This window comes from Eublepharis macularius, chromosome 8 (assembly GCF_028583425.1).
Source record: "Eublepharis macularius isolate TG4126 chromosome 8, MPM_Emac_v1.0, whole genome shotgun sequence".
Taxonomy (NCBI): domain Eukaryota; kingdom Metazoa; phylum Chordata; class Lepidosauria; order Squamata; family Eublepharidae; genus Eublepharis; species Eublepharis macularius.
Genome location: NC_072797.1, coordinates 17,706,164 through 17,733,641, shown reverse-complemented (window position 1 = coordinate 17,733,641; position 27,478 = coordinate 17,706,164). Strand labels below are relative to the sequence as shown.

At 40.3% G+C, this 27,478-nt stretch overlaps 1 protein-coding gene across 9 annotated transcripts in view; it reads left to right on the top strand.

The window, feature by feature from the left end:
• TCF4 (transcription factor 4) overlaps positions 1–27,478 on the top strand; it is a 389,972-nt gene that overhangs the window by 259,327 nt on the left and 103,167 nt on the right. For 2 of the 9 annotated variants that reach the window (XM_054986187.1, XM_054986186.1), the window contains exon 1: positions 8,638–8,786. The exons of the other annotated variants lie outside the window; for them this stretch is intronic. In XM_054986187.1, the coding sequence (XP_054842162.1) occupies positions 8,718–8,786 (69 nt within the window). In that variant the 5' untranslated portion in view covers positions 8,638–8,717. Of the gene's footprint in view, positions 1–8,637; positions 8,787–27,478 lie in introns of those variants that run through there. 9 annotated transcript variants of the gene reach the window in all.

The following is a 27,478-nucleotide window of genomic DNA, read 5'->3' as shown; positions in this document are numbered from 1 at the left end:
ATTAACTTTTTATTTGAAACCAGCCTCTTTCCCTGAGCTTGAGAAGTCAGTTGTGCTTTAATACAGAAGAGGAAAGCGGAAAGCAGTGATGCCCAAATGTTTTTCAGTGCTTATATGTCTACTAAGTCTGTCCATTAAGGACATCCTTAGCCTTCTGCCTGTCATCCTTTACACTTTACTTATGAATTAATTTTAAATTCATCGTCTTGCATCCTTTTGTCTAGAGATGACACACGGTACAAACTAAGGGGCATGATTGGCAAGCCATGATTAACTTATTAAGTACAAGACAAGTTGCTAGAAAACATCAAGCAAAGTAGTCCATGATAAAGTGTTTGCAGTAACATGGTATCTCCCACTTTCTGTGTCATGTTGCATAAAAGCTTATATGAACATGAACTGGTCCACACTTGTTATGTATAAATATATTTATAGGACAAGTGCGATTATAAATTGCACCTGATAATTCTTGTTTTGTAATCAGTGACCTAGAAAGTGATGCGGGGGGGGGGGGGGGGAAGCACTCGATGAAACCATGTCATTAACTTTACATTTCCAAAACCTGATTCACAAACCAGTTACAACAACGTCTGTGAACATAAGATAATGGAAAGCACAGTCTTATATGCTCCTGTGACTCTTGGGATACAAGCAGTAACTTGTGCAACAGCCGCAGCTATTATATCCTGTACAAAGCAAGCAGCACGGAGCTGACTCTAAAAAGGAAGGGACGTGTGTGTCTTGCTACAACTGATGTGCAGTGCAAGGCCGCCATGCTCTTTAGGCACTGTGGGCCTATTCCAAAGGCCTTCGGATGGAGGTCAAGAGGCCACTGGCAGTCCAGTTTTCTCTCCATGCTGAAAAAATGCAAATGTGCCTCATCCTTCTGTTTCCTCAGGGCTTCTTCCCATGTGCTGACCGGAAGTGTTGAGTGGGAGCCAGCAGACTGCACCAGAGCAGAGTGGGGCCAGCAGACTGCACCAGAGCAAGGGGGCAGTGCACCCATTGCAGGGTTCCCTCGAGGCGCTCGCCCTGATCCTGTGCTCTGGTTTGCATGCGCAGCAGAGTACAAGACCAGGGTGTTTAATTATACTGTAATCAATAGAATCAAGTTTGCCTAAATGCAAGCTTAACTGATTGTGGATTGTCTTGTCAGGGTAACAAGTAAATTATTTACAACTCAATTCCGTGGATCGGCTTCAGCAGCGAAGTTACAAAAAAAAAATGTTGTTTTGCGCTGTGGAAACTAAAGTAGAATTGCATTGTCCCATTTGCCTGTTTTCTGCCTACCACAGGTTTTAAAAAAGAACATGGGACATTGTTGTTTTTCTGTTCCCAGCTGCAAGTCCAATAACCACCTCACTGAATGGTTCATAAAGAGGTCCCTGCCCTGTTGAATAGCTTAGCTAAGTCAATGGTTGTTCTTAACAAATACTTATCTTAGGGTAGGTCATGGTGCTCATGGGAAGGAATAAGTTGTCCCCTTTCACCAGTGCTGGGCCCAGTGCATGGGTAAGTACAGCACAGCCATTCAAAAGGAGTGAGTAGTTAGCAGGGTGTTGTTGTTTTATTAAAGTATGAGACTTGTAGAGGCAGCCTGGTGGTTGAGTAGTTTCACACTAAATTTCCATTCGTACTGTGTTTCTGCCAAGTTCTCTGAATTTGTAAAACGGAACAGTTGCTTTCAGTACATTGGTACATGTTCATGATATTTCAGGCCATCTCTGTAATAACTTATGGAATACTCCGGTGTAGGTGTGGGTCTGTATGTGTGAGCTAGCGAGTGGCAGACCCTTCGCAGCCTTCGGTAGAAAAAAATTGGGATAACCACATTATTTTGTTGAATACCATCCAGACCTCAAATTGGGGCCCATGCAGATCAGGCCTTACTGCAGATGTACCTGATAGTGTGATCCCTTTCCCCCTAATTTCTTGCGGGAGTATGGAGGACTAACACCAATCCCTGTGATAGCCTTGAGAATCAGGAGTTCTGTGCTTTCCTTTAAAAAAAAGTCACCCATGTTCAATTTTGCCTTGTTTTCAGCACCCACACCAAACAATTTTTTTGATTGCCTTGACAATTGGCTTGCAAACAGCATTTCAGATAGTGTTGTCTCTGTGTAACGGCAGCATCCGGTATGGTGGATCGCCAGGTAGCTGCTGCTCCCATTTACTTGGATGCTCACAATTACTTGGGTTATGCACGCCCCAGGGTCCTCCTCATCACCATCAACATCATCATAAGCAAGTCATGCAACATTGACAACCATGTGCATGTCCTGTTTTTGCAGTTGATGGCGTATCTGGAACTGACTGGATGGAACTACAGCTCCCAAGCAGCAAAGTGAGAACATGTGATTGGAGTTAATATAAACAAATAGATTTAGGAGTTAGGTGTAAGAGGCAGAATGGGCTAGATTGGAACACTTGAGAGGCAATCCATGCTGCTTTCCCCATCACAGCACAATTAATACAACCAAGGAAAATAATAATTCATGTGTTGATTTTTTTTTCCCTGTTGAGTATCTTCGGGAAATGGGTGGCAGAGGTGGATAGCTGTGGCTAACCCAGTTCTAACAAACATTGAGATAGATGGGCAAACTGGGTAAGGTTACAATACGGAGAAAAACCACACCGCAGGATTTAAACATATTTTGGAAAAAAATGTCACAAAGTAGACAGATGAAGGGTGGAGGAAGCAGAAAGAGAATGTGAAGGCACAACATTTTCAGATTTTGGGGTTGGGGGGAGTGAACACTTGTTTGATTATCTGATGGTGCTGTTTGCAGACAAATAACAATGCAAATTGAGAGGTGATCAAGCATCCCTGCTGGGAACCATGGGATATTGTTCCCATGGCTGCTGGCTTTTGTGGACACTGCTGTACACCTCCGTGATGTTGAGGAGTAGATCCAATAGTTCCCAGAATCATCTCAGTATCTAACGTGAGCCTATCCCATTTATTATTTATTTCAATATTTCCTTTCCACTTTTTTCTGCAAAGCTCGATTCAGAGTGGCATGCAAGGCTAAAACATCAACAACTATCTAAAATAACAGTGCACCAGTGAATCAAGAAGGGCAGCCAGGACGTGGAGCTGAACAGGTTGAAGAACTTGGCCATTGGTGGAGTAGTCTTCTCTGTCATTTGTTCCTAATGGGAGTGTATCCTACAACATAATGTTTTTAAAAAATCTAGAAGAATTTAATTTAGTGCTGCAATGCTATCTTCTTTTTGGGGGGGGGAAGAAGCTCCAGTTAAGTTGGTCTGATTTGAGTTCTGTGAAACATTGCATGGCATTGCTTGCTGCTATTGAACATTATTGGACAAGAGTGATAGTTGGAGTGATGATATAGGGTTCACAGTCCATAATTCATAGGGAAACTGGGTACAAGGCGAGGAAAAGATAAGCACAGTGCACTTTAGGAAAAGTCTTGACGATGGGGCAATTATATACAGATGTATATAACTTCAGGAGGCTGTAATTTGGGGCAGAATTGTGGCAAGAGGAAGGAATGCTTAATCCTTTCTCCACTGGCCATATTTCAATGAAAAATCTTTTTTCCCCCTACGTTGCATCTTCTTTCTCTATGTGGAAAACCTTGCAAGGTAGTTTTGGTCAAAAAGAGTTGAGCACACAGAGAACATGGTTCCTCTGCTCAGAGTAAAAGCTGTCCAAAGCCCGTTTTCATTGTGTCTAATGAAGTGGGTCTCAGAGAAGACAGGGAGACGGCCTGATCCAGAAAGGAAGATGCATATTTCAAACATGGTGGAGCAACAGAATAGAAGGACATCTAAAAGAAAGTACCTGTGCAGAATTCTGTGTTGCCTGTGTCATGTTAGCTTTTATGTGCACCTAGGCCCTGGCACATGTAACATCTGCTGACCCAGTTTAAATGAAATGAGAGTTATGTGGCTAATCAAACAGGTATGATTACTTTTCTTACCCAACATTGCTTTTAAACTGGGTAACTATGAAGCGGAGGGAACAAAAAAGAGTCTGTGAGGGCAGAGAAAACAAGGCCAAGAGATAAAGGCTTGTAATAGTCTGTATCATCTCAGCTACCAACTCATACAAGCGTTCTTTATGCAATGGATGGATAGTATTGGACAGATGGTCCATTTGGGTGGGCCCACATCAGCAGAGCTGTGCATGCTAGAAATCAAATATGCCAGATTACCATGGTGTCTTGCTGCATGTGAGGTTGGAGGTGTGTGGGCATACTTACGTGTGTGTGTACACGCATATACATAAATACACATGTGCGTTGTCTTGTATGCATGCCTATCTTTTTTTAAAAAAAAAATTGAAATAAACTTTTGTAAAATAGCAGACAACATTTGATGGCAGCAACTCCTGTTGGGGCACTTTAGTTTGGAATAACCAGGCACTTGGCTTTGTAGCAATCTGTATTAATACCAGCTTTTTGGATCAACAAAATGTAGCTTAACAACTGCCTTTGCCTGGCTCAGTGAAAATCCCTAAAGTAGTTATGCTGTGTCCAGATGCAAATTTGACAGCACTGCATTAGGAGATTAAAACACCAACACATATTTATTATTATTTTTTAAAAGCTGTTTCTTGTCAGATAACTCTGTTTATATTTTTAGCAGTTTGCTCTTTTTAATCAATAGCATCCTATTACCCCAAAGCCTAATTTAGAACGGGCGGGTGAAGATATGTCTTGTGCTACTTTGTTCACTCTATAAGGCTTCACCCACTACAACTTTATGTTGTGTGGGAAGGGAGGTACCATTTCCACTGTTTAATGCAGTGCTCCCTTCCCAGGGATTCTAACTTGTAGAGACTAAATTTAGAACATGCAATTCTGGACAGCTTTAATATATTGAACTGCTGGATTGAGATTGGATGAGCAATAATACTAATGGGCAACTGCATAAGATTTGTACTGTTGACTTCTATCTCAGGTTCTTTATTTTGGAAAAGTAAGCCTCTAGTCCTCATGAACGTGACAAAAAGTACAGAATGGTGTGTCTTGCCCCTGTTGGAAATGATTAGATGCACCACTCTTATGGCTACTATTTCCTGCATCCCTTCCTCTTAACAGCTGTGTAACCCTAATATCCCAGCTCTTCCTTCCCTCTTAACTCAGCCCTCTTGTCCTTTTTCATGATCTTATTTTTTGTGTTGTGTCCTGGAACTCTTGCCAGAACAGGTATAAAGAAGAGCTTGGATTTTGATGGTTAGTGTAACCGTAACACAAAAAGAGATATGGACAAGGGAAATCTTCACCTAAGCCTGCCAAAGTGGTACAGGCCCATGCAGGACTGTACCACAAACAGCTCTGTAGGTTTCAATTCAGTTTTGCAAGAATAGTTCAAGTAAGATCCTAGATGAAGACAATGGGCTAACCTTTGACTCTGTTGGCCAAGAAACAGAAGTGTAACATGAAATACGTAGAAATACAGCCATTTCTCACTTTATTCAGAGAGCTCACAAGATGGTGTTTGATTGCTTCAGTATTCCAGGTAATGCTCTCTGCCTTTTACTGACACGTTGTTGTATGCAGTATCCATATGACTGTGCCTAGAAAAGCAAGAAAATTGTGGGTTGTATAGCAGGTCTTGAGAAGTGGTGTCTGTACTTTGTTATCAGGCAAAAAGGGCCATTTTTACGGACAGAAGTGCACACAATGCTTCTGTGATGCAAGGAATCGCATTGTGCTCAGCATTCACTCGTTTCAGGCAGGAGTACTATCTGCTCAGAGGTCAGCTCATGCAGGCCCTGTCTGAACCATCTGTGCACCTGGATTTTGTGCTGCGCAGATCAGATTGAGCTGATATATGTTGGAAACTACGTATCCTTATGCAAATATAACATCCAATGTGTCACTTGGGGGGTTGGAGCATAATGTTGGCTCGCGCACGCCTGTTATGTGCAGCTTGCATGTGTGCATGGGTCTACTGAATTGTGTTAATGTTTAAGTGATGGGGCAAGGGATTTTTTTTTGTCTCTTTGCTGACTGTGCATATGTATGCCCTGTTGTGCCAATAAAGGGATTCGATTCGATTTGATTCGAATTGTGTTAATGGGATCTCATAGTTAGATACTAAAGGATACATAGAAAGGGGCTTTATTTCAAGTTGGTTTGCCTGGCCCAGTGTTGCTTTCCCTGTGGGATTCCTTTTTCGTGTCTTAGGCATAAGTCTTCCTGAGTTCTGTTACCACAAACCCTTTCAACTAGCTATGTGAAGAATGGTGGAAGGTCATTACTTCAAGGCCTCTTTTCAATGTACCCAGTCATTATTAATTTGTTTACTCTTATAGACATCAGCATATGAAATTTCATAATTATCTGGTGCCAGTAATTAAAGCTTACAGTATTAGTCCGATTTTAGAGGGTTGTTTCAGTGACTGTGAACTGATTAGAGTGAATTTAGTGGCTTAGAAGTCAATCAAATTTAGTTTGGGGCAAACTTTTACCAGAATTAAATGTTGGTTGCATATTATACTAATCCACTGCACTGTAGGACCCCCCCCCCCTCACACACACACATTTTGAAGGTATATCTTTGTATTGAAATGGCAGCACTGTTACATTTTGAAAGCATATTAGGATGTTATGTGGATAAATGTTGGAGAAAAGTGATAACTTGGCTTGTTTTGTGTGTGGGTATTTTAAACTTAGATATCGAGTATCAAAATAACTCAGCAAGCTAAATTTAATCCTAACTGAAATAATCAGTTCTCGGCATATATGTCATGAGATTCCACCCCCCTACACCTACCATTTCCCTTTGTTGCATGTAGACCTGTTTTACTTGGGCTTTCTGGCCTTATGTATTATACAGGGTGGTTTAAAGGTTACAAATGTGATCCAGTCAGATTGACAACTAACTGTTCTAATGAGGAAAAAATCCTCAAAGCATGAAATTTGAATGAAATGTGTGATTATAATTCAAGAACTGTTTACCGGATCCTCTGGGGACCTCCCAAATAAATGCAGAGCAAGGAAGTTAGATAAACCCTCTGTTCCCCCTTCTCTCTAAAATATACATATGGACCTCTACGCAGATTGGTACAAAGAGTACGAAAGAAAACTTTACCATTAGCCAAAGACGACTGCTCAAAACTGACATTGCCGTCTCTTGCTGTTTATTAATACTGTATGTGTTTTGTTACCACGTTGAGTAGTAAGGAAATAGGTGCTTTGAATTATTAAAGTTGGTTCTGGAGAATAGCTGTATGCTCAGATGGCATTTGCTTCAGCATATGCAAATTATTTAGTTTCATTTGGGATCAGTTCCCAGGGGCCCTCCTTTCCTGTGATGCTCCGAATTTGGCAAGCAAAAGCCAGTCCCAATCTTTCTTTCTTTCTTTCTGTGGTTTTTTTTACCTCTTTCCCTGTTTTTTTGGCTTAGATTGTACAGTATAAAAGAAAATTAAGAAGCAGAATTCGCCCGGCTTTAGTTTTTTCACCATTGAGGGGGGAAATAGGATCACTACAGCACACTTTGTGGGTGTTTATATGACTTGTTAAAAAAAAAAAGACAGCATTTAAGAAATTCTTTTTTTACAATCCAGGAAATTAAAACATGAGGAACAGACCCCATTACATTTCGAATAGCATAGAGCACCCCCCCCCCCCCGCCCGCGTCTGATAGCAACAGCAGTTTTAACATTCAGCATTTATAAACTGTTTGGGTAAGGGGAGAGAAAAAACGCACACCCAAACACCTCTTCTGGATGCTCGAGCTGACAAAAATTAAAAGAGCAAGTGCTCAGTCAGGGTTTCTGGAGCGGCCCATGGACCGATTTCCCTTTAAGCAAATGCCAGCTCCGTCTCTGAATCGAGTTCTACCGCTTCTCCCCTGTTTCCTGCTTCCAAAAGACAGCCAGTGACTTGCGGAGGGAGGGTGGGGGGGGAGAAGACCAAGCTAGGCTTGAAGCAAGGATTCTCTGTTTCATTCTCAACCCCCGTTTTGTAGGTTGTTGACCAGGCAGTCAGAAAACACTGCTCCTCTCTCCTTTTGAGCGAGGTCAGAGACGGCTCCCCCCCCCAATTTCCCCCCCCTCCTCCTCTTTCTCTGAGTCGAGTTCTCAGGCAGCTGCGTACAATGCTGGGAGCTAGCCAGCAGCAAAGACAGATGGTAGAGTTATTAGATGTGCATCATACGATTCCCTTCCTGCCACTCGCTTTTTAATCAAATTAAAACAAAAAAAGAAAGAGAGGGAGAGAGAGAGAGGGGGAGTCAATTAACTGCATTTGTATTCTCTTCAATAATGGACCCTATTCCACTTTTACCCTAAGGCAGTTGAGTGGAAATTTTTAGGGAAGAAAAGAGTGGGGCTGGAACTTTTTTTTTCCCCTTTTCCTTTTTTGGGAGAATGATTTTTCTTTTGTTGAAAATCTCAAAGAATCGACGTTATTCCAGCAACTAGTAAAAAATCCAGGGGAAAAAAAGTTGAAGCGATCGCTCGTATGCCTTAGGAATTGCAGCTAAATCAGGACTGGGAAGGCTTCCAGATCTGCTGTGGAAAGTTAACTGTCTGACAGAAGAGTCCTAGCCACCTCCTCCCCCCCCCACCGCCACCCCTAACGTCAGGAATGGTTTCTCCCTGCTTTGCATATTCACCATGCTTGGCCTGGCCATATGGGAAAATGCGACTGAAGGAATTGTTGTGAAAAAAGGGACAGCGAGTTTGAAATAAAAGTTGTGAGAGTGGTACTGAAGAGAAAAAAGAATACGAGACCATGTATTGCGCATACACAATTCCTGGCATGGGCGGCAACTCTCTGATGTACTACTATAATGGGAAAGCGGTAAGCTAGCTCTGTAATTAAAGGTGTAATTTTGACAAGTTTTATTGTCGGTAGAAATGAGAGTCATTTGCAGCATTTATGGCTTTTGAAAGTTGTTCTGGGCTACCTCTCTTCCTTAAGCTGTTCGATTATTGCTGAACTTACAGTATTAAGTATAGATATTTGTTTTTGTTTTGTTTTAAGAAAGAAGGCTGAACTGAAATGCCTTCGTATGGGTCAAGATGCATTTTATATACTGAAACTTTTTGATTCAGGGGAGATTGGTGGTTTGGGGGGCTAGTTTCTTTCGCTTAGCTGAATGATGTGAAGGAACAAGGATATTAAATCTGTCAGAGAGAGAGAGAGAGAGATTTTGTTTTCTGTACAGATTAAGTTTTTAGGTGCATTTTCTTTCTTTTTTTTAAAGACGAGATTTACAGCTCCCCGAGACAGGATCTGCAGTTGAATGGATTTGACTGAGAAACCACTGGCAGAGAAAACTAGATGTAGAACCTGAAATTGAGAAATCTAATTAAAAGTAGTCATAGAAGAATGCATAATAAAAAAGACCAATTCATGTAGACATTGCATTGCATTATTTAGGATGCGTGCCCTACATTCATTCTTTTCCCCCTCTTTTCTTCCAGCAGAAACACTTTATTTAAGAAAAAAATGTGTTTGGTATTTTGCACATAACCCTAGCAGAAGGTTTATACTTGCCATCTGGAAGGGTCCCCCCCCTTGCATGGGTCCTGAGAAGGAAAAAGATTTTTTTAAATATATATGTGTGTGCGTATATATATATATATATTAATGGGCTGCTGAGGTAAAGAGACGTGTTGCTGAAAAAACAGGAAAATAAAACTGGGAAGTTCTGGGGAGAAGGCAGCCTAAGCCTGCGTTCTCTCAACTTTCTAGCATTTCATCTGATACCAATCAGGGTAGTTAGGCCAAAAGGGAGCTATTAGTGCTTTAGCCAAGGCCCATTTCAGAGGTAGAGGATGGCGCATACTAATTATATCATTTGTATGAGTATATACTATACAAGTGTGCACATATAATATATACAGACTGCATTATTTTGTACGAGAAATCCATTCTCATGAATGAACATCTGTTGGAGTAGCTGATCCCTGCCCCCCCCCCCAGCTCACCAGCTAGAACTGTGGAATTCTATTAAAAGGTTTTGAAGTGATGCAAAATGTAAAGAAAGAGGTCCGTTTTTAACAAAACAAAGCCAAAGATTGAAAACTTTTGAAAATTTATCATGGGATTTTTAAAAGGACTTGGGTTACATTTACAGTCCGCCTATCATCCCTGTGCATTATAAATAAGGCAGTCGGTTTCAGTGTTATATTGAGAAAGTTCTTTTTTTTTTAATTTGCAAAAGCAAGAGACTTTTTTAAAAGCACTCTTTAATTAGGAAACAGTAAACTGTCTAGCTCTGAGATAGTGCATCTGCATTATTTTCTTTAGAAAAAGAACGTGCAGTTTTTGTGGAAATAGTTTAAGCCCAGGGTTGGATGGGATGGGATGGGGGGGAGAGAGATGAATGAAATGAAATTGTTCCTTTTTGGCATTCTGGGGTTTATAATTTAGAAAACGTTCATGAAAAGGACATTTTCCAAACATGCACCAGACATGCAAGTTTCTAGTCCAAGTTACAGTGCCATCCCATCTATTGTGACTAATACTGAAGGAAAATGCTGAACAACATGACATCATAGTTCTAGTAAGCCCCCTCCCTCACGCTCCCAGTTAATAGAGATTTTCAGTTTGGGTTGATTTTTGTGAGGGTAGAGGGGGTCAGGACAGGAGGATGGGACTCATAAAAATCAAGATCACTGTCGGAGGAAATGAATTTATAGCACGTTTATTAAAAACAAACCTCATTGATATGTATTCAACAAAAAGAACAGAGTAAACGTCAAATGGTACTGGACATACGAAACTCTGCATGTTGGGCAGTGAAAAGAACAAATACTGGTGGTATCAGCAAAGGGCATTTTTACATCCCTAATACTGGAAAGTCCTTTAATTTAGCTCAGTAAAAAGGCATCAGTCATTGTTGTAAAGTTATAGGGCCTCTGAGGATGAGGCCAGTACTTTGGCACTTGGCGGGAAAGGAGGAAAAATCCTATTTCTGTCTTTTGAGGGGGTACCTTCTCATACAGCCAGTATTGTTCTAGCTCAGCTTTAGCGTTGTGCTACTCTTGATTTGGTGCCAAGCATCTTGCAGAGATGGTGTTTGCCCTGCTCGAATTGTTTAGAATGCCTGTCGGAAAGACACTAGTTTTCATTTTGAGGTGTTGCCCATCTTTCTCTAGTTTGTTGGAGGAAAGTATAGGCTGCGATATGTTGCATGAGTGGGGTTTTTTTTTTTTTTTTTTGGTCTCCAAACAAGACATAGTTTGAAATTCCTCTTCTTCTCCCCCCCCCCTCCCTTGACAAGTCAATTACTTGTTTAAATTCAGTTTGAACTCTCTGAACTGAGAGCAGCCAGCGGAAGCAGGTCTTCCCTGGGAATAAACAAAAGAAAAAACACAAAATCACTCCAGATCCCTGTGTATTTAAGTTAGTGTGGGAGAAACAGTATGGTGAGGAATAACCTCTCTCTCCTTTTTCATTTCTTTTTTCCAAAGGTAAATGTGTATGACGGATAAATACCTTGCCTAGCTCTTTTCGTAATGAAGGCATTATAGCATTTTGAGGAAATCATATACTTCCTTCCCCCATTCACCTGTTGTTCATGTCATCTGTCTTCTCTGCAGCTGCATTTTTTTCTTTATACTGTTAGACATATATTTCTTTAAATCTGCAGTACTCATTTTAAAAAAAATTAAGCACCACTTGCGGAGGAAAGCTGCACATTGAACATCTGTGCACGAAGCATTGTGTGCCACTGTATTGCTTTGTAGCTCCTAATATTCCACGCTTAGATTTTACATGCTTTGATAAATGATTGTGTTTTTAATTGCTTGAATTTGTTTTAATAATGCATGTTTTGAGTGTTGTAGCAAGAGTACAAAAGCCTCTACTTTCTTAAAGCTTTGCTTCTTGTTACTATAATTCAGCCAGATATTTCTAATATTACGTAGAATCTAAAATTGTTCCAGTGCTACTTTTTAAAATCTGATGTTTAGCATTGCTAATTGCTGAGATTTCTAGCAAGCAGTTGTTTTCTCAAATGCCATACTTTAAAGAACATGGAGACAGCAAGGATGACATTATTGCAAATGGAATTGAAAGCAAAAGTGGCAAAACTTTCACTTAATAGTATTTTAATATCTCATCATTGGCTCACACCCGCATGCGCATGTGTTAAATCATATAGAGAACCCTATAATTATCATAATTGCTCTTTTTTTTGTACGTTATACCAACAAGCGTCAAGCCATCTCACCAACTAGTTGTTTTGAAATAGTTATTTGTCAAGTCATCAAATCACAAAAAAATTAAATGCTAATGAGGTTTTGTGTTTGTATTCTGTCTGCTATTCTTATTATGGACCTTTTCAACTCCATAAAGTTCTTAGACAGAGATAAATATTCAGTAGTTTTGTTGCTACTAATAGTCTAGGCCAAATAGTATGATCATTTCATCTATTAAATGTAATAAATTAAGACTAAAAACGGCAAATGATGGAGGATGGTAATAGTGTTGTCCCCTTTTCCTGGAAACTTCTCTATTTTTAACAAAAAATAAGTACCTGTCAGTCAGACCTCTTTGTATTTAATCCATCTTTTTAAAGAAACTGTGTAACCCATATTCAAGATTTCATACTTTGCACTACATTTGGAAAACATGAATGACAGTATTTAGATGTTGGAAATAATGCATGTCAGGAAAAAAGGACAATATTCAAACTGTCTTGAACACTAACATGGCAAAAATTCATTATGCAGAGGTAAATTCCATTGAAATGAGTGGGACTTAGACTCATATGAGGAGTGTGTGTTAGCAATACCCAAGTTAGCAATATACATGTATATTCCACTCTCATAAACAATGCTAGTTATAACTTTCAAGCAGCATTATCATAGAAATATATTTTAATATTATATATTTTAAAATGGGCATGTTTTCCACATTATATTTAAAAATTAAGAAGCTTGTAGAATTTTTCCCCACTGCTAAAAATTGTTGGAGCATTTTAAATTGTTGATAAATGATTCTGTAACATATTGTTTTAAAAGTTGCCCAGTTATATCCTGAAAAGAGAAACGTAGAAGAAGGTGAACAAAAGATGAATATAGATGTGCTTGCTTGTTTTTAAAATGATACCTTTCTAATTTTGTGAAAATAGCAATTATTTTATAAATTGAAATTGTTAGTTTTGAACATTTACTTAACAATGTTATGTTGTGTTTGCTGGTGCAAAAAAGCAATAATTATCCTGTTTATAGTGTGTATATACACACACTCTGTGTGTGTGTGTGTGTGTGTGTGTGTGTGTGTGTGTGTGTGTGTGTGTGAGAGAGAGAGAGAGAGAGAGAGAGAGAATCACTTCTGAATGTTAAGTTATACTGACTCAGAGTCTTTACATACATTTTGTATTTTGCATTTTGACCACCTCCTTATGATAATACCAGGTTGAATGAGGTTGCAAGAATAAAACTTCCTTCAATTTCTTCATAAATAAAATTATGAATTGTAGATGATCTACTTAGTAATAAAATCTGGATAATTAAAATATGTTAACGTTAAGAAAAAATACTATATTGTGAAACCCTTGGACTGAGTGCATATTTTATTTTTGTGGAAGAAGGGGAGGGGTAATTTTAAAACAAAAAAAGCTCACTGCTAGTGCAGCCTTTAAATACCTTCCAAGTGATCTACAGGAAATTATGCAGAAGAACTGTTTGTTTCCTGTTTGAGAATATGTCTGGTTCACGTTATAGTCCATTTACTCTAAAATTGCCGTAGTATGTCAAGGACCTAGGCTTTGGAGATTTTGTTCCAAGTTGTATTTACAAGGGTGGAAGATAGACAAAGGCTATTGAGATGCTTAGGGATATCTGTCATCATATACCAGGAGGAATTTTCATCTCCAGCTTTTATAGGCAGGATTACCTTTGGAAAATGGACCTGCTGTCAGTTTATTGCGTCTATTGCACTGTCTATAGGAATCTATCTCATATGGCAAAATGGTGAGAGAAACTGCCAGCCAGATAAAAACCCAGTGTAGTTTTAGTCGACTTAAATAATTTAGCTCCATTGAAGTGAATGGGAATATATTGGCTTAAAATTCTAGTAATTCGGTTTTGCTGGATTGTTGATTGGCTGTACCTTTCTGTTGCCTGGTCAATTGTCTGTCACTCCCAGCTTTGCTTTTGACAATCAGTGCCTCCTACGCTTATGTGAATGGAGAATGTTTTGTCTTAAAGCACTTCATTTTGGAAACGAAAGCATGATGTTTCTGAAGAACACTGATGAACCTGACTGGTATTTCTAGAGAACTGCTAAGAACTTAGTTTCATTCCCTGGCTTCTAGGAGCCAAGCATTCTATTAATTAACATATTTTAATATTTTTAGTTGTAGCAACCTAGCCCTGTGAATCACAACGAGGGTCTTCAAGAATCAGCCCTGTATGTGTGGCCTTGCTTATACATTAAGTCCTCCTGTGATTATGAAAATATTTTTGTTTTGCCAGATTTACATCTGTTAGAATTTTCTTAGCAAATGTTCCTATGTTTTGGTACAGGAAGGTATTCTGATATGTCCGTGCAAAGTGAAATGCCCCAAACATGCCTTCTGGAATGAATGATTGGAAGTGGATTGGAAGTATACAGTATAGGGCACCTTCATTGTGCATCCTCAATGTTTTCCAGCCCCCCCCCCAAAAAGAAAGAAAGGATTCCACATGTCAGCAAACATCTTACTATAAAGTTTCATCATTGCAGCCGCTGTTGCTTTGTTACATTATCAGCGCCGTTGCCATCACATGGTAAACCTTTTGAGAAATACAATTACTCCATCAGTCTCCAGTGATTCCTTAGCACTTCCACTATGACCAGTTAACAGTATTGGCATGTTTGTGGATGTGCTTCTTTGGGTATTTTATGGCATACGGTTCAAACTATCCACCGCTATTGGTGTGATCATTTGCAAAGGTCCCAGATAAATGAGAAAGTTGAGTGACAGTTGGAATACGTGAATGTTTTGCAATTATATAATATTTACAACATGTGTAAGTATGTGTGCAATTTCTTTCCTCGTTCCAAATTTTTCTTTCTTTTCTGTAAGAGTATTTGTGTGATGACCCAAAAGATTAGTAAAGATTTAAATGTGGGGAATTTTAGACACCGCACCTTTTTAATAGGTGTCTAAGCAGAGGGACAGCTGCTATAAATATCCAGCATCCAAAATTTAGTTGTTCTAAGAAAGGTGAGCTGCGGCATTTGACAACACACAAGCCAAACAAGAATGGTCTAATGCTGAGAGATAATAAATGAAAAGCTGCTTTGTGATGTGCCTCCGCTCAGACACCCCTGAAATATGTAGTCTTTTCCTGGCATTCTCAGGGGACCCAAAGCTGAGCTTTCATAGAGACCAAATTACACTCGTCCTGAGAGAAGGCAGTGTTGAAGTAATTGGTGGGGCAGCGTGGAGAATGTTACATTCCAGCTGCTTCCATTGTAGCTGACCTGCCAATGCAAAGAGGATGTTAACAATCCTGGCTAACATTTGACTTGGCTTTTTCACCTCTTCGACGTTTAAGTGAGAATTATAGACCTGCAAATCCTGTGTATTAGTAGTAGCACTGATAAAGTTAGAAGGTCTGTAATACTAGGGGTGGTGGTTTTTTTTTTTTGGCATCTTTACATTTGCTGGCTAACTCCCTATAATTACTCTGAAAATAGTTTATATAGCTGATCCTTATTATTACCAAGTTATTTTATTTGACTGCCGCGGTTCAGATTCAAGCTCCTTTATGGTCAATTATAGTACACTTCTTCCTTAAGAGAAGATATACTTGATGGGGACCCTTGCCCTCAAGTACAGCAGAATGCAGAACGGCTGATGATTGTCCCTCACTAGTCGTCTCAGCTTTAAAGGGAACGAGATGGAATTGCTCGATGGCTTTTCTAACGAGGGGGGGGGGGAAATCCACATTGATATCGCCTGCATATTTTAAACCCATCCAGTTAAAGTATGACGTGATTAAAATAATCAAATGTATTACTTAAAAAATTAAAAAGGATAAGTAGTGCACCCCATTATTTTATTGACTTTTAAATATAAATTGCCGAAATGTTTACATTCTTAATGGCATTATTAAGCTAAACTGACAGATCAGCGGGGAAAAAGTTGATTGCCCAGCATATTATTACGACTGCACCTGTTACAACAATTCCAGTACATGAGCAACAACGCACAGTGTGACGATGACTCTTTCGGCTGTTTCGGAGAGCAATTGTGGAGTGATGGAAATGGAGACGTGATGTATTTAAAGAGTAATTTTATTTGGGGTGCCTTATGCTTGCTTTGATTAGTGCCGAAGCTTTCGATACATTTTATGTAGCCTGGAAACAAATGCTTGAAATAAATAATTTTTAATGTCATTGCGTCATTAAAGTTTCTGATGGCCTTAGTTGCTCTTTATCCATCTTTACATACATACCTTTCATTGCACGGCCAGCCCCCACCCCCATGCAACACACTAACTCAGAAGCAAGTCTGAATGCTTTCAATCAAATTAACCCAATCATAAACAGAATCTATGGGATTTCCCCCCCCCCCCGCCTTAGAAACATGTGTTTTCAATTGCTGCCCCAGAAATACTCATATATAGCCCATGATCTGGTGTGCTGCTAGGCAAAATTAAATTCCACTGGTATCAACATATACCACACTCTCTGCTGGATCATGTCTTTTGTTTGCACCTATGTGTTACAGCATCACTTTTCATGGACTGCCTTGAACAGTAATAAAGATTTTTCTTGTCTTAAAGGGGAAAAAAATTAACAATTCTTCTGGTATGGCCTCAGAATAAAGTATTTACAATCAATAGGCAGTGCCTTGATGAAATTCAATCAAAATTCATGCTGATTCAAGATTCATTTACATGTTCCTGTTTTGCCATTTTTATAGCATGGTAAGGCCTTATATGCTATAGTGAAAACCTAGCAGATGTTTTTGGTAATACAGGTATGAAAACTGTTTGATGTGTCTGTTGCCAGTAAAAGAGATCTCTCACACACAATGCCAGTAAAACCAGGATCTGAGGGATTCCATTTTTCCCCTCAACCGCATTCTTCATGTTCTCTAAACTTTTACAGGCTTAATCAGTAATAGTAGTTTTTACGTAGTGTTTTCAAATCATTTTACATCCATTGTTTTAGAACTCCTTAAAACAGCTCTGTAAGGCAGGCTGCTGTCATTACTCCCCATACAGTGTTGGGAGGGGGCAGAGAGATTGAAGTTTAGGGGATAATAACTTTCCTAATGCAATTTATTGAATTCGTGGCTGCAGTGAGATTTGAACCAGGGATTTCCCAGATCGTAGTACACCTGCTTCTGTATCATGATACACCAGCTTTCAATGACAACCCTGGGCTGACTCGAGGCTCGGCCTTAGACTTACTTTGGGATCCAACTTTAAATGCTAAGTCACCTGATATAACAACAGCAGAGATCCGAGCATACACATGGAGGTCTTTCCCTTCTTGACCATGAGTAACATGTTCAGACTCGACCATTGTGAGATAGGGGGAAAGACTTTCATCAGAGATGGGGAAGTTTTTAGGCTGGCTTTCCTTTAGAAACAGAAGTTTTCTTGTAATTGTATGCTGTTAGTTAAAACTCAAGGGTTTGGTGTTTTTTCTAACCATAATTAATGCTGGTGGTTGGGGTACCATGGAATGTCAAGTTAGTTCAATTATAGATTTATTCACAAATGATTTATAGTTGCAGGTCTTTGCAGATAGCAGAGAAACAGTTAAATTCTTTCTTCCTTGCACACGGCTTTTGCTTAGGCTATGTAAACAATTCTAGACTTTCGCCTTAAGACAAACCTCTCAATTTCTAGAATTACAAAGACCTGATACTTATCACATATATTAGGAAATCTACTCACTGACTTTGCAACAAAATAGTTATGTAAACATCTTCTTGACTGCTCTTTAAATCAGTTTTTTTTAAAGTGTTCACAACATTTCTGTAATTTAAAATGTTTTTCAGGAAAACTCTGTGCATAAAAACTGATCATTTCTCTGGTACTTCTGTAAATATTTCTCTTGCCTCGTATGGGAAGTAAATTCTATGCACTCTCCATTGTCACAGCATGACCTAAAACTGAAACCTGTTATTAGATATCTGTGTAGTACCAGTGCCATTCATACCGGAAGTTTGGTTGGCAGAGGGGATAATATGTACAGAACAGGGGACTCCCCCCCCCCCATTTTGCTACATTTTCAGTGCAGTGTCCATGTTCAAATTAGTTATTTTCAAATTCTGACAGCTGTGATATTTAAAACGATCCCAGCTGTTGTGATGTAAAATTGATTTTTCTATTAACACCTGAAAAGGAGACCTTGTGTAGTATTAAGTATGTGAATGCTGGAACAGTAAGATGATATGTTCTGATTTGCCTGTGGTAATCCCTTTCCCAGAGCTAGCAAATAAAGCAAGCCTATTTCTTGACTGGAGCTGTCGGAAATAAACATGCAGTTTTGAAATCACTTACAACAGGAAGGAGCTGCATAATAAATTAAGCCTTTCCGAACAGTTGATATTAAGGCTGCTATCCCAGGCACGCTTCAGTAGAACTTACTTCTGAGTAAACATTCCTAGAATTTCACTGTAAGGCCTCTTGATTAACTCTGCAGAAGTGTCATCTAGCATTTGATGTGGGTGCTCTATTTCTAGTCAAGTCAGTAATTCAGTCAGCTTGTTTATGTCTGCAGAGAAATAAACCTGTATTGTCCAAAAATTGTTGACATAATAAATATTAACCCTAGCATTTTTAATTTTAGAGCAAATTTTCAGTGATTTGTCAGCTTTCTAAAAAGTGTTACCAAGTATATCACAGTTTTAAATTTAAAAAAAAACTATTACAGATGCTACAGATTGGTTTTCCAGTATAACATATATGACACCCCAAATACCTAAAATGTATACTACTGTTACTGTCAGAATCGTATTCATCCATTCACTCATTTAGAGGGTCATTGTACATAGGGTTTTATGGAGTGGCATAAGCAAAGACAAGTTCACAGGCCCGAGGAATTTACAGTCCTAAATAGATTAGGCCACACTAAATGTTTGGGAGCAGTCATAGTCAATGTAAAAAAGGAGAGAATGGGCTCTTAAGAGACCCCAGAGATTCCTGAAGCATACCATTTTTTGTACCACTTCACTGCTGTTTGTTTCCCCAGTTGAGGCTTTTACCTATTTCCTAATCTGCCTACAAACAATGACATAATCGCTATAGGCAGAATAAGATTTGGTACCCAATTAGTATGAGTTACGTAACAATGTCACCTGGGGTAAATAAACCTAATTCACTGTGGGGCTCCTCACTGGTTGTACCTGGGCAGAGCAAGAAATATTGCGGGGGGGGGGGGAGGTACTAAAGAACATCCAGTTGTGACTGCAAATAAGCTCATTGTGGTACACTGCCTCTGCAGAGTATGATGGAAGCATGGGTTGTGCTAGGAATGATGCTTGTACTCAATGAATGGTTTGTGTTCCCTTAAAAATTACCAAAGGAATGCACTTTTCATGGGGAGATAGTTGGGGGGGGAATAATTGAAAGTGCCCCCTGCTCATTCAGTCTCAACCATCACATTTACACAATGTGTATGTATATGTATTGAGAAGGATTCGGCATGAGTTCCTCTCTTTCAGCAAAGAAGAGGTTGCAAACTGTGCTGTGAATTTAGCGATATGAGTAAGGGGTTTTTGGAGGGGGGGGGAAGACTATATCCAGGAAGGAAGCTTTGACTTTGTGTTAAGAAAGAACATGCCTGACCTCCAATAGCCCTCTTGATCAACTGTTACTTTTATACGTCACATTGCTGAATTGTCCATTGCATATAGCTATCCAACCTATGAAACTACAGGCATTGTTTGTATATGTGTAGGCAAGTGTAGCCTAATGCATAAATTCATCATTTTCTGCCTACTTCACAGCTGTGCTGGTACACTGCTAATGTGAGGCTCTGTAATTGTGGCTCTGAACATAAATAGCTTTTAATGTCAACGCTGCCCAGGGATTCAGGGACCATCCAGGTATTTAAAATTTAGTGAGAAAGCATAGGGAAGTCTGGTCAACAAGTCAGATCTCATGGACTAGGTCTCAACATTAAAAAGCAGTGAGATGTTCTGAGTTTTAGTAACACTGTTCTGTAACATGTGGTTGGTAACACTTATGTGCTGGTTCAGTTTGTATTTAGCCTTTTCTCTAAGGTGAACAAGAGCAGCAGTAATTGGATTATATTATTTTATAACAGCAATTTGGACGTAGTTTATTCTGACAGACAGTAACTGGCCCAGAGTAGTCCATTTAAAATAGACTTTGGTCTCAGTAACCAGATCTAAGTGCTATTAACATTAATAGTAATGCTACTGATAATGATTTATTAAGACTCTAGCTATATTGCACAAACTATTTAAAATAATAAAAGATTATGGGTTAAATCCAGGCTAAATTGGCGATTCCCCCTTCCCATTGCAGATCCCTCCCCTTGTTGGTCCTGAGGTTTCCCATCCCACAGGAGTAGCATTACATGAAGATTGGTGAGCTACAGTGGGGGTGGAGGGGAGATAGTTCCATACTGTTGATTAAAAATGTTGTCTGAATCCATCCCACTATCTACAAAGAATAGCCCTTTTTCTCCACAGTCATGTGTTGAGCTGAAAGACATACTGGACCAGGGCTTTTTTTCTGGGAAAAGAGGTGGTGGAACTCAGTGGGTTGCCCTCGGAGAAAATGGTCACATGGCCAGTGGCCCCGCCCCCTGATCTCCAGACAGGGGGGAGTTTAGATTGCCCTCCGCGCTGCTGAGTGGCGCAGAGGGCAATCTAAACTCCCCTCTGTCTGGAGATCAGGGGGCGGGGCCACCAGCCATGTGACCATTTTCAAGAGGTTCCGGAACTCCGTTCCCCCACGTTCCCCCTGAAAAAAGCCCTGTACAGGACATAATCCAACACAAATTTAAACAAATCTACAGTGTCATCATAAGCAGAGTTGAGAGTTGCTAGCCCACCCCCTGGTGGGGGCAGGGGATCCCTTACCCCAAGCTAGTGTATTGCGCCACCGTTTAGAACTGGAACAAAAATCAAATTTTAAACAATGACCAGGGAGGTGGTGAGCTCCCCCTCACTGGCAGTTTTCAAGAAGAGGCTGGATGAATACTTGTCAGAGATGCTTTAGGCTGATCCTGCACTGGGCAGGAGGTTGGACTAGATGGTCTGTATGGCCCCTTCCAACTCTATGATTCTATGATTCTATGATCAGCCTATAGCTTAATGTCACTTCTGGGAACACCCAGAAGTTACATCAGTCCTCTTTATGTAGAGAGCTGTGATATCACTTCCATGTTTTCCTTGGAAGTGACATCACATCACATTTATAGCCACCCCCTCTTGTCCCCTCTCCTGGTTTTCCACTAGTTCCATGCCGGACCTGGCAACCCTAGAAAAGTCACACCTTCCTAAAACCATTGCAGGAAATGAGATTAGAAGGGTCTAGCTGTTTAGGATCGCACTGTTAAATTGCATTGATTCCAAGCATGCACATCTATGTACTAGACTGCAGCCATCAATATCAACACATTTATCCAATGCATAGTATCTGTTTTGATGTATCTATTCAATATAGGACATTTTTTTTGTCAGCCTTGATTTGCCTCAGGGTACCACAGTAAACTGGAGTTAGCACACATGGTGGAGTACTAAAATGACCACTTTATTATCTGGCCTGACAAAAATTAGGAAAGTGTGAATATGCATTCTGAAATATGTTTAACCAATTAGTTGTAGGTTTCAGTTTTAGTCTGTGTTGACAGCTTATTTCTCTTGCATTGTCAGCCCATTGTCAGGCTATGGTAAACCAAGAATTAGGGAGAAAAGAGTGTAAAGCGAAAAGGATATAGATAAATGTGAACAGATACATAATTAATGGAAGGAGGAATTGTACAGTGTTTTCGAAGGTTTAGATTATAGTCTTCTCCCTGATCGAAGGAGAAGGAGAATCATATCAGGACGGAGGGAGGAGGGGGTATCACTATACTAAATTGGTTTGGATCAGCTCAGGAGAGAGACATTTACCCAATCTCCAGAGGAGACCCATTGCTAATCCACTATGCAGCTTGCTATTCATTAGTAGAAACTGACATCACACGTACAAAAGTGCCCCAGGGCACCCACTGAGAAGTGGTTTGGAGTTAAGATGGAGGGGAGGTGGGCTTGTTTTGTCCTGTATGAAGGTACAATAGAAAGTTAAATCAGGGTTTTCAGAGGCTTTATTTATTTATTTAATAAATAAATTGTCACCAGTGGGGACCCAAGGTGGCTTACATCATTCTGCTCTCTTCAATTTTAATCCCACAACAACTGTGTGAGTTAGGTTAGGCTGAGTATGTGTGACTGGCCCAAGGTCACCCAGCGAGCTTCCATGACAGACTAGAGATTCAAACCTGGATCTCCCAGACCCCAGTCCAACGCACTTAACCTCTACACCATGCTGGTTCTTTACTGACATCACAGTTGTGTTTCGTTTAGCATGAACACTGCTTATGCTATAGGGCTTTTGTGAACACTAATATAAAATATGTGATATATGCACTGGGGTCATTGATCCATATTTATGGCCATGGTCAGAGTTGACAAACCAAAACACCCATGGCAGTAATGTTTTAGGTCATTAGGTGCACAAAGAAAGGGAAGCAATAAAAAAGGCAACATATAAATATCAACAGCATGGAAACTACGATGTGGAGGGGGTGGGGGGACAGGTTTAAATCCAATTTCCAGATGGACTGGGTTGGGTTATGTCACAGTGGAGTGTACAAATTAATCAATACACATTGCTGTAATGGTTAACTCCAGGGCATCAGGCAAGGCAAGCAGAGTAGATCAGCAACAGCAGTGATATTTGGGTGTCAAGTACAGCTTTGCTGTGTTGGTGCCTCAAGGTAAAGAAAAGACAGAAATCTGCAACAGCCATAGACAGTGTCCAGCTGAGATTTGAAGTGAGAGGGAAGCAAGAATTCTTCTTGGATGATTACTGGAGGGACTGACACACTCCATCATTCTCTGCAAGGCGTCTGAAGAGGATTGTGGATTTCTATAATATTCTGCAAGTTTGTATATTTTTTTTACCAATAATCTTCTTTCTGATTGCTTCTGTGGATGCTGTGCTTATCTCTGTTACATTCTCAGTAGATGTTCCCTCAGTGTCTCTACAATTTATACTCTGTTTATACAGGTATATGGTGCATGACATTCTTGTAGTAGTAGTAGTAAATAGGAATAGATTAATGGCTCTGCATTTTATCAGGAAGGGGTGTGTGCTTGGCACGCACGCACGTGTGTGCGCGTGCGCACACGTGTGTGTGTGTGTGTGTGAGTGAGAGAGACAGAGACAGAGAGAGATTATAAAGATGCAATTCATCCCCCTTGTCTAAGCATTGTAGAGGTAGAACAGACGACAGGGACACCAGAATCCATCCTGCAAGATTATTAATATATTACATTCTGTTTACAATATTTCAGAAATAAAATATTATTTTCTCTCTTTTCATGAGATTATATATATGAGATGGGATTGGGGAGAGGAAGCTCAGTGTACCAGGCCTGATGACCTGCCTCTTTCTTTTTATTGCTGTTGAATAACCAGAACAGGAATTTGATGATCAGTCATTCTTTAGTCCGGAGAATGCTTCTGTCTCTTGTGCAGCATGGCAGGGAGAGGCCATGGCTCAGTGGTAGAGCATCTGCTTGGCATGCGGAAGGCCCCGGGTTCAATCCCCAGCATCTCCAGTTAAGGATCAGGTAGTAGATGCTATGCAAGACCTCTACCTGAGACCCCGGAGAGCTACTGGCAGTCTGAGTAGACAATACTGATTCAATATAAGGCTGCTTCATCTGTTCATGTGTCTGTTTGTGTGTTCCTATGCTTGAGTACTCAGAAATAAGTCCCACAGTGTTCACTGGGGTTTATTCCTAGGTAAATGTGTATAGGATTGCAGTCTCAGAGCTAAGCTACAAGAGATGAGTTATACGAGGCGGAACATGTGAAGGGAGTCTCAATGTTAGCCAGGAAGCTGAGTTTTCAAAGAGGTCAGAAGGTTCTGTCAATTTCCCCTCTACAGAGCCACCAAGAGATTGCTCCTCAGAGGGTTTGTTTATTTCCTCTTGTCCTCCTAGAAGGGGAGGTGAAACTAACAGCCTTTGGGAGATGAAGAGGAAATAAACAAACCCTCTTGTCCTTTAAAGCTCAGCTCTCCTGCTAACATAGAGACTCCCTTCATGTGAGCATTCCTTGTGTAATTTGTCTCTTGCAGTTTAGCTCTTAGTTCGAGAAAGTAACTACTCATAGCACAGAATTAAACAAAAATAGTGGTCCTTTCTTAGCTGGCTTAAGGTTCAGGAAGCTTGTGTCGCAAGTAGAGCATTACTCCATTTCCTATTTTAAAAGTTTACAAGATTTCAGAAGTATAAGTTTCTGCCTAACTACTAGAAAATAACTTATCTCATGAAGGTCATTATCATCTGTGAAGTTTTAAAATAGGCCACAGTTGGTTTGTAGAGTATACTAAATAGATGCCAAAACTGCTGCTGGAATCTGTTAGGTCACTAACCTGTATCTGTAAATTTTACATTGCACACATGCAATAATTGGTATTCCTGGCTTACTATTTCTCATGCTATGTTATGAATATACAAAACTGTTCTGGAGAGGAACGCTCAAAGTCAAATTCATGTGTTTATACTTCTCACATTACATGATATCTACTTGAATTCACCCCCCTGTATCTTGAATGTAATGGCCTGGTAATAGCTTGGTTCAGACACTGACAGCCAGTGTGCTGGTTTCAGTGTCAGATTAGGATCTAGGAGGCTTCAGTTCAAATCCCTACTATGCCATGGAAAATCACTGAGAGAAAGTGGACCAGTCTCTCTCAGCCTAACCTACTTCACAAGGTTGTTGTGAGGGTAAAATGGAGGAGAGGTGAACGATGTCAGCTACTTCAGGAATCCATTGGGGAGAAAGGAGGGGTATAAATTAAAGAAATAAAGGCAAACCACATGTTTGCATTACGTGAGCCATCCTGGGGGATCCTGGGCCTCGTGTGTGCTCTTTCCTTTCTCTTCCTACTTCCCCTAGGAATTCCATTTCCCCGGTGGGGGATGGGCATCCCCTGCTTCCAGCATCCTTCCTCTGCCACCTCTCACCTGGCCAGCGAGGGGGAAAGGCACAAGATTGAGTCAGCAATCCCCCAGGTGACGTGGAATCGCAGGGTCGCGCTGGGGGGGGGGGCAATTTGGTAAAAGCCCCATCACACCCCACAACCTCCCCCCCCCCAGTCCCCTGGTTTGAGTCCTGCAGAACCTGGAAACCGTCTTCTCTCTTCTCCCCACTCTTATAGATTTACAATTACTGACATATTTTTGTGACTACTCATGATCTGCTGTTACAGTGGAACCATGCCAGTTTTTTTTTTGAGATATTTATGGACATGGTCAAGGCAGGAAGAGTTCCTTGCAGGCTTCCTGCTGTCCTTTCCCTTTTCCTCCTCCCTGAATACCTCCTCCTCCTCCCCTTTCCATTCAAGGCATTCAAAAACTGAATGTATGTTGTTCTCATTCTCCTGTCAAGCTGAGCATCTTATATGATTGCATTGTTGATTTTTTAAAATTCAAAGTAAGTTTTATTCCATGGTATGTTTTCCAGAAAAATACAAATCAAACTTTTCCAGCGCTCTAAATAGAGTATGATCTAATTAATATGTGAACAGTATTTCTACTGCAATCATACATTTATTTAAAATATTTCTATCCCACCTTTCCACCCAGTTAGAGCCTTCAAGGTGATGCCGTAACTTAGGGAGGGCCCTCAGAGCTTTGAATTAAAAGACATTTAAAAATCAGCTTTAAAAACATATATTCAAAACAGCAATAAGGGAATGCCAAATGAAACTAAAAAGTTTTCACCCACTGGTGGAAGAAAACGGTAACCCATAGGAGACAGAGGAATCTCCCTGGAGAGGGAATTCCACAGTTTTGGCTTGTTGTGACCAAGAAAGCCCTTTGTCAAGTTGCCACCCATCCAGCCTGAGATGATGAGAACATCCAAAGTTTCACGTGCTTCCCTTGTGCTGTATACATTTAAGGGTTAAAAAAAACCACATACACTGACAACTGGTGCCATGCTAATTTTAGCGCACCAAAAGAACTATGCATCAGGTCGTGCGGGTTATCCACTCATCTCTCTGAACAAACCTCTTCCATGGAGGCATCCAGAGCACCTCAGTTTCACTGTCTCTGTGGCCAGGCTTGCATTACTCGTTGGTACCACATCAGACTGGGAATCACGATATCTTTTTCATCGTGTGAAAGGAGACATATAAATGAAAGTTTTAGTTTGGGTTTTTATTTGAGCTGCGTAGCCAATCAAGTGTGTTCTTAATTTGTCCCCCCCCCTCCACCCAGATTATAATAAGTATTTTCAGTTTTATCCTCCCACTCCTGCTTTATGAATCAATAAAACATACCTGTACTCTTTGACACAATTCATAGAGATAATCTCCTGATAAACATTAATTACAACTTTGAAACCGCCAAGCTTGCCTACTGTTATATTAGCAATGGCTTCTCTTCGTTGTAATTAATTTTTATGAAACTACAGATCTTCAAAAACGGACAGATAAAAAGCTCTAGAAATTTTTAAAAAGCATTGTCTGTCTTCCATCACTGGTGGTAGTTTAAGCAGTTTGGGGCTGAATCCACACGTCCCGGCATAGCGCTAAACTGCCGGAACAATAGCGTCTTCCTGGTACTATTTCTGACATCATCACACCATGGCGTGATGATGTCAGAAATTGCGCCAGGAAGATGCTGTTGTTCCAGCAGTTTAGTGCTATGCCAGGACGTGTGGATTCAGCCTTACATTTGTACTATGATGTCATTCAGCAAAGTGTCTGCCCAGTAGCCTTACAATTTGCTGGTTGGCTTGGGTTACTTGTGCCACAGTGTCAAAGTGAACATTTAAAAACAGCTAGATGCCATGCCTGCATGGTCAGCAGCATGCATCAGTCACAGTAATGGTTCATACTCAAAATGTACTGAATTGAGCAACAGTTTCTAAGTGGTGGTGAGAAAATGTGCAAAGCATTTCAATATCCTTTAGAAAACACTTAGCTTTATGACTCAGGCAGGCAAACTGGGAAAGACTAGAATACTAGAGACCAAAGCTTACCCCCCTCCTATTTGAGAAAACCAAAGAAAGCACTGTTTTTGTAAGCCCCCCCCCCCGCCCAAATATCTGGTATATTAAGCAAACAGATCTAGGATGGGGAGGGGTGGCTGTAACAAAGCAGCGTGCAAAGTATCTCTGATCTGAACCCGAACACTCCGATGAATGGACACTGAATCAGCCAGGCTAGACAAGACTAGAACAGAGGGGAAATCCACACATTCACCCACCCACCCCGCCCAAGAGGGCTGAAACACCTCTTTTATTTATTTGTCAGATGACAGATAT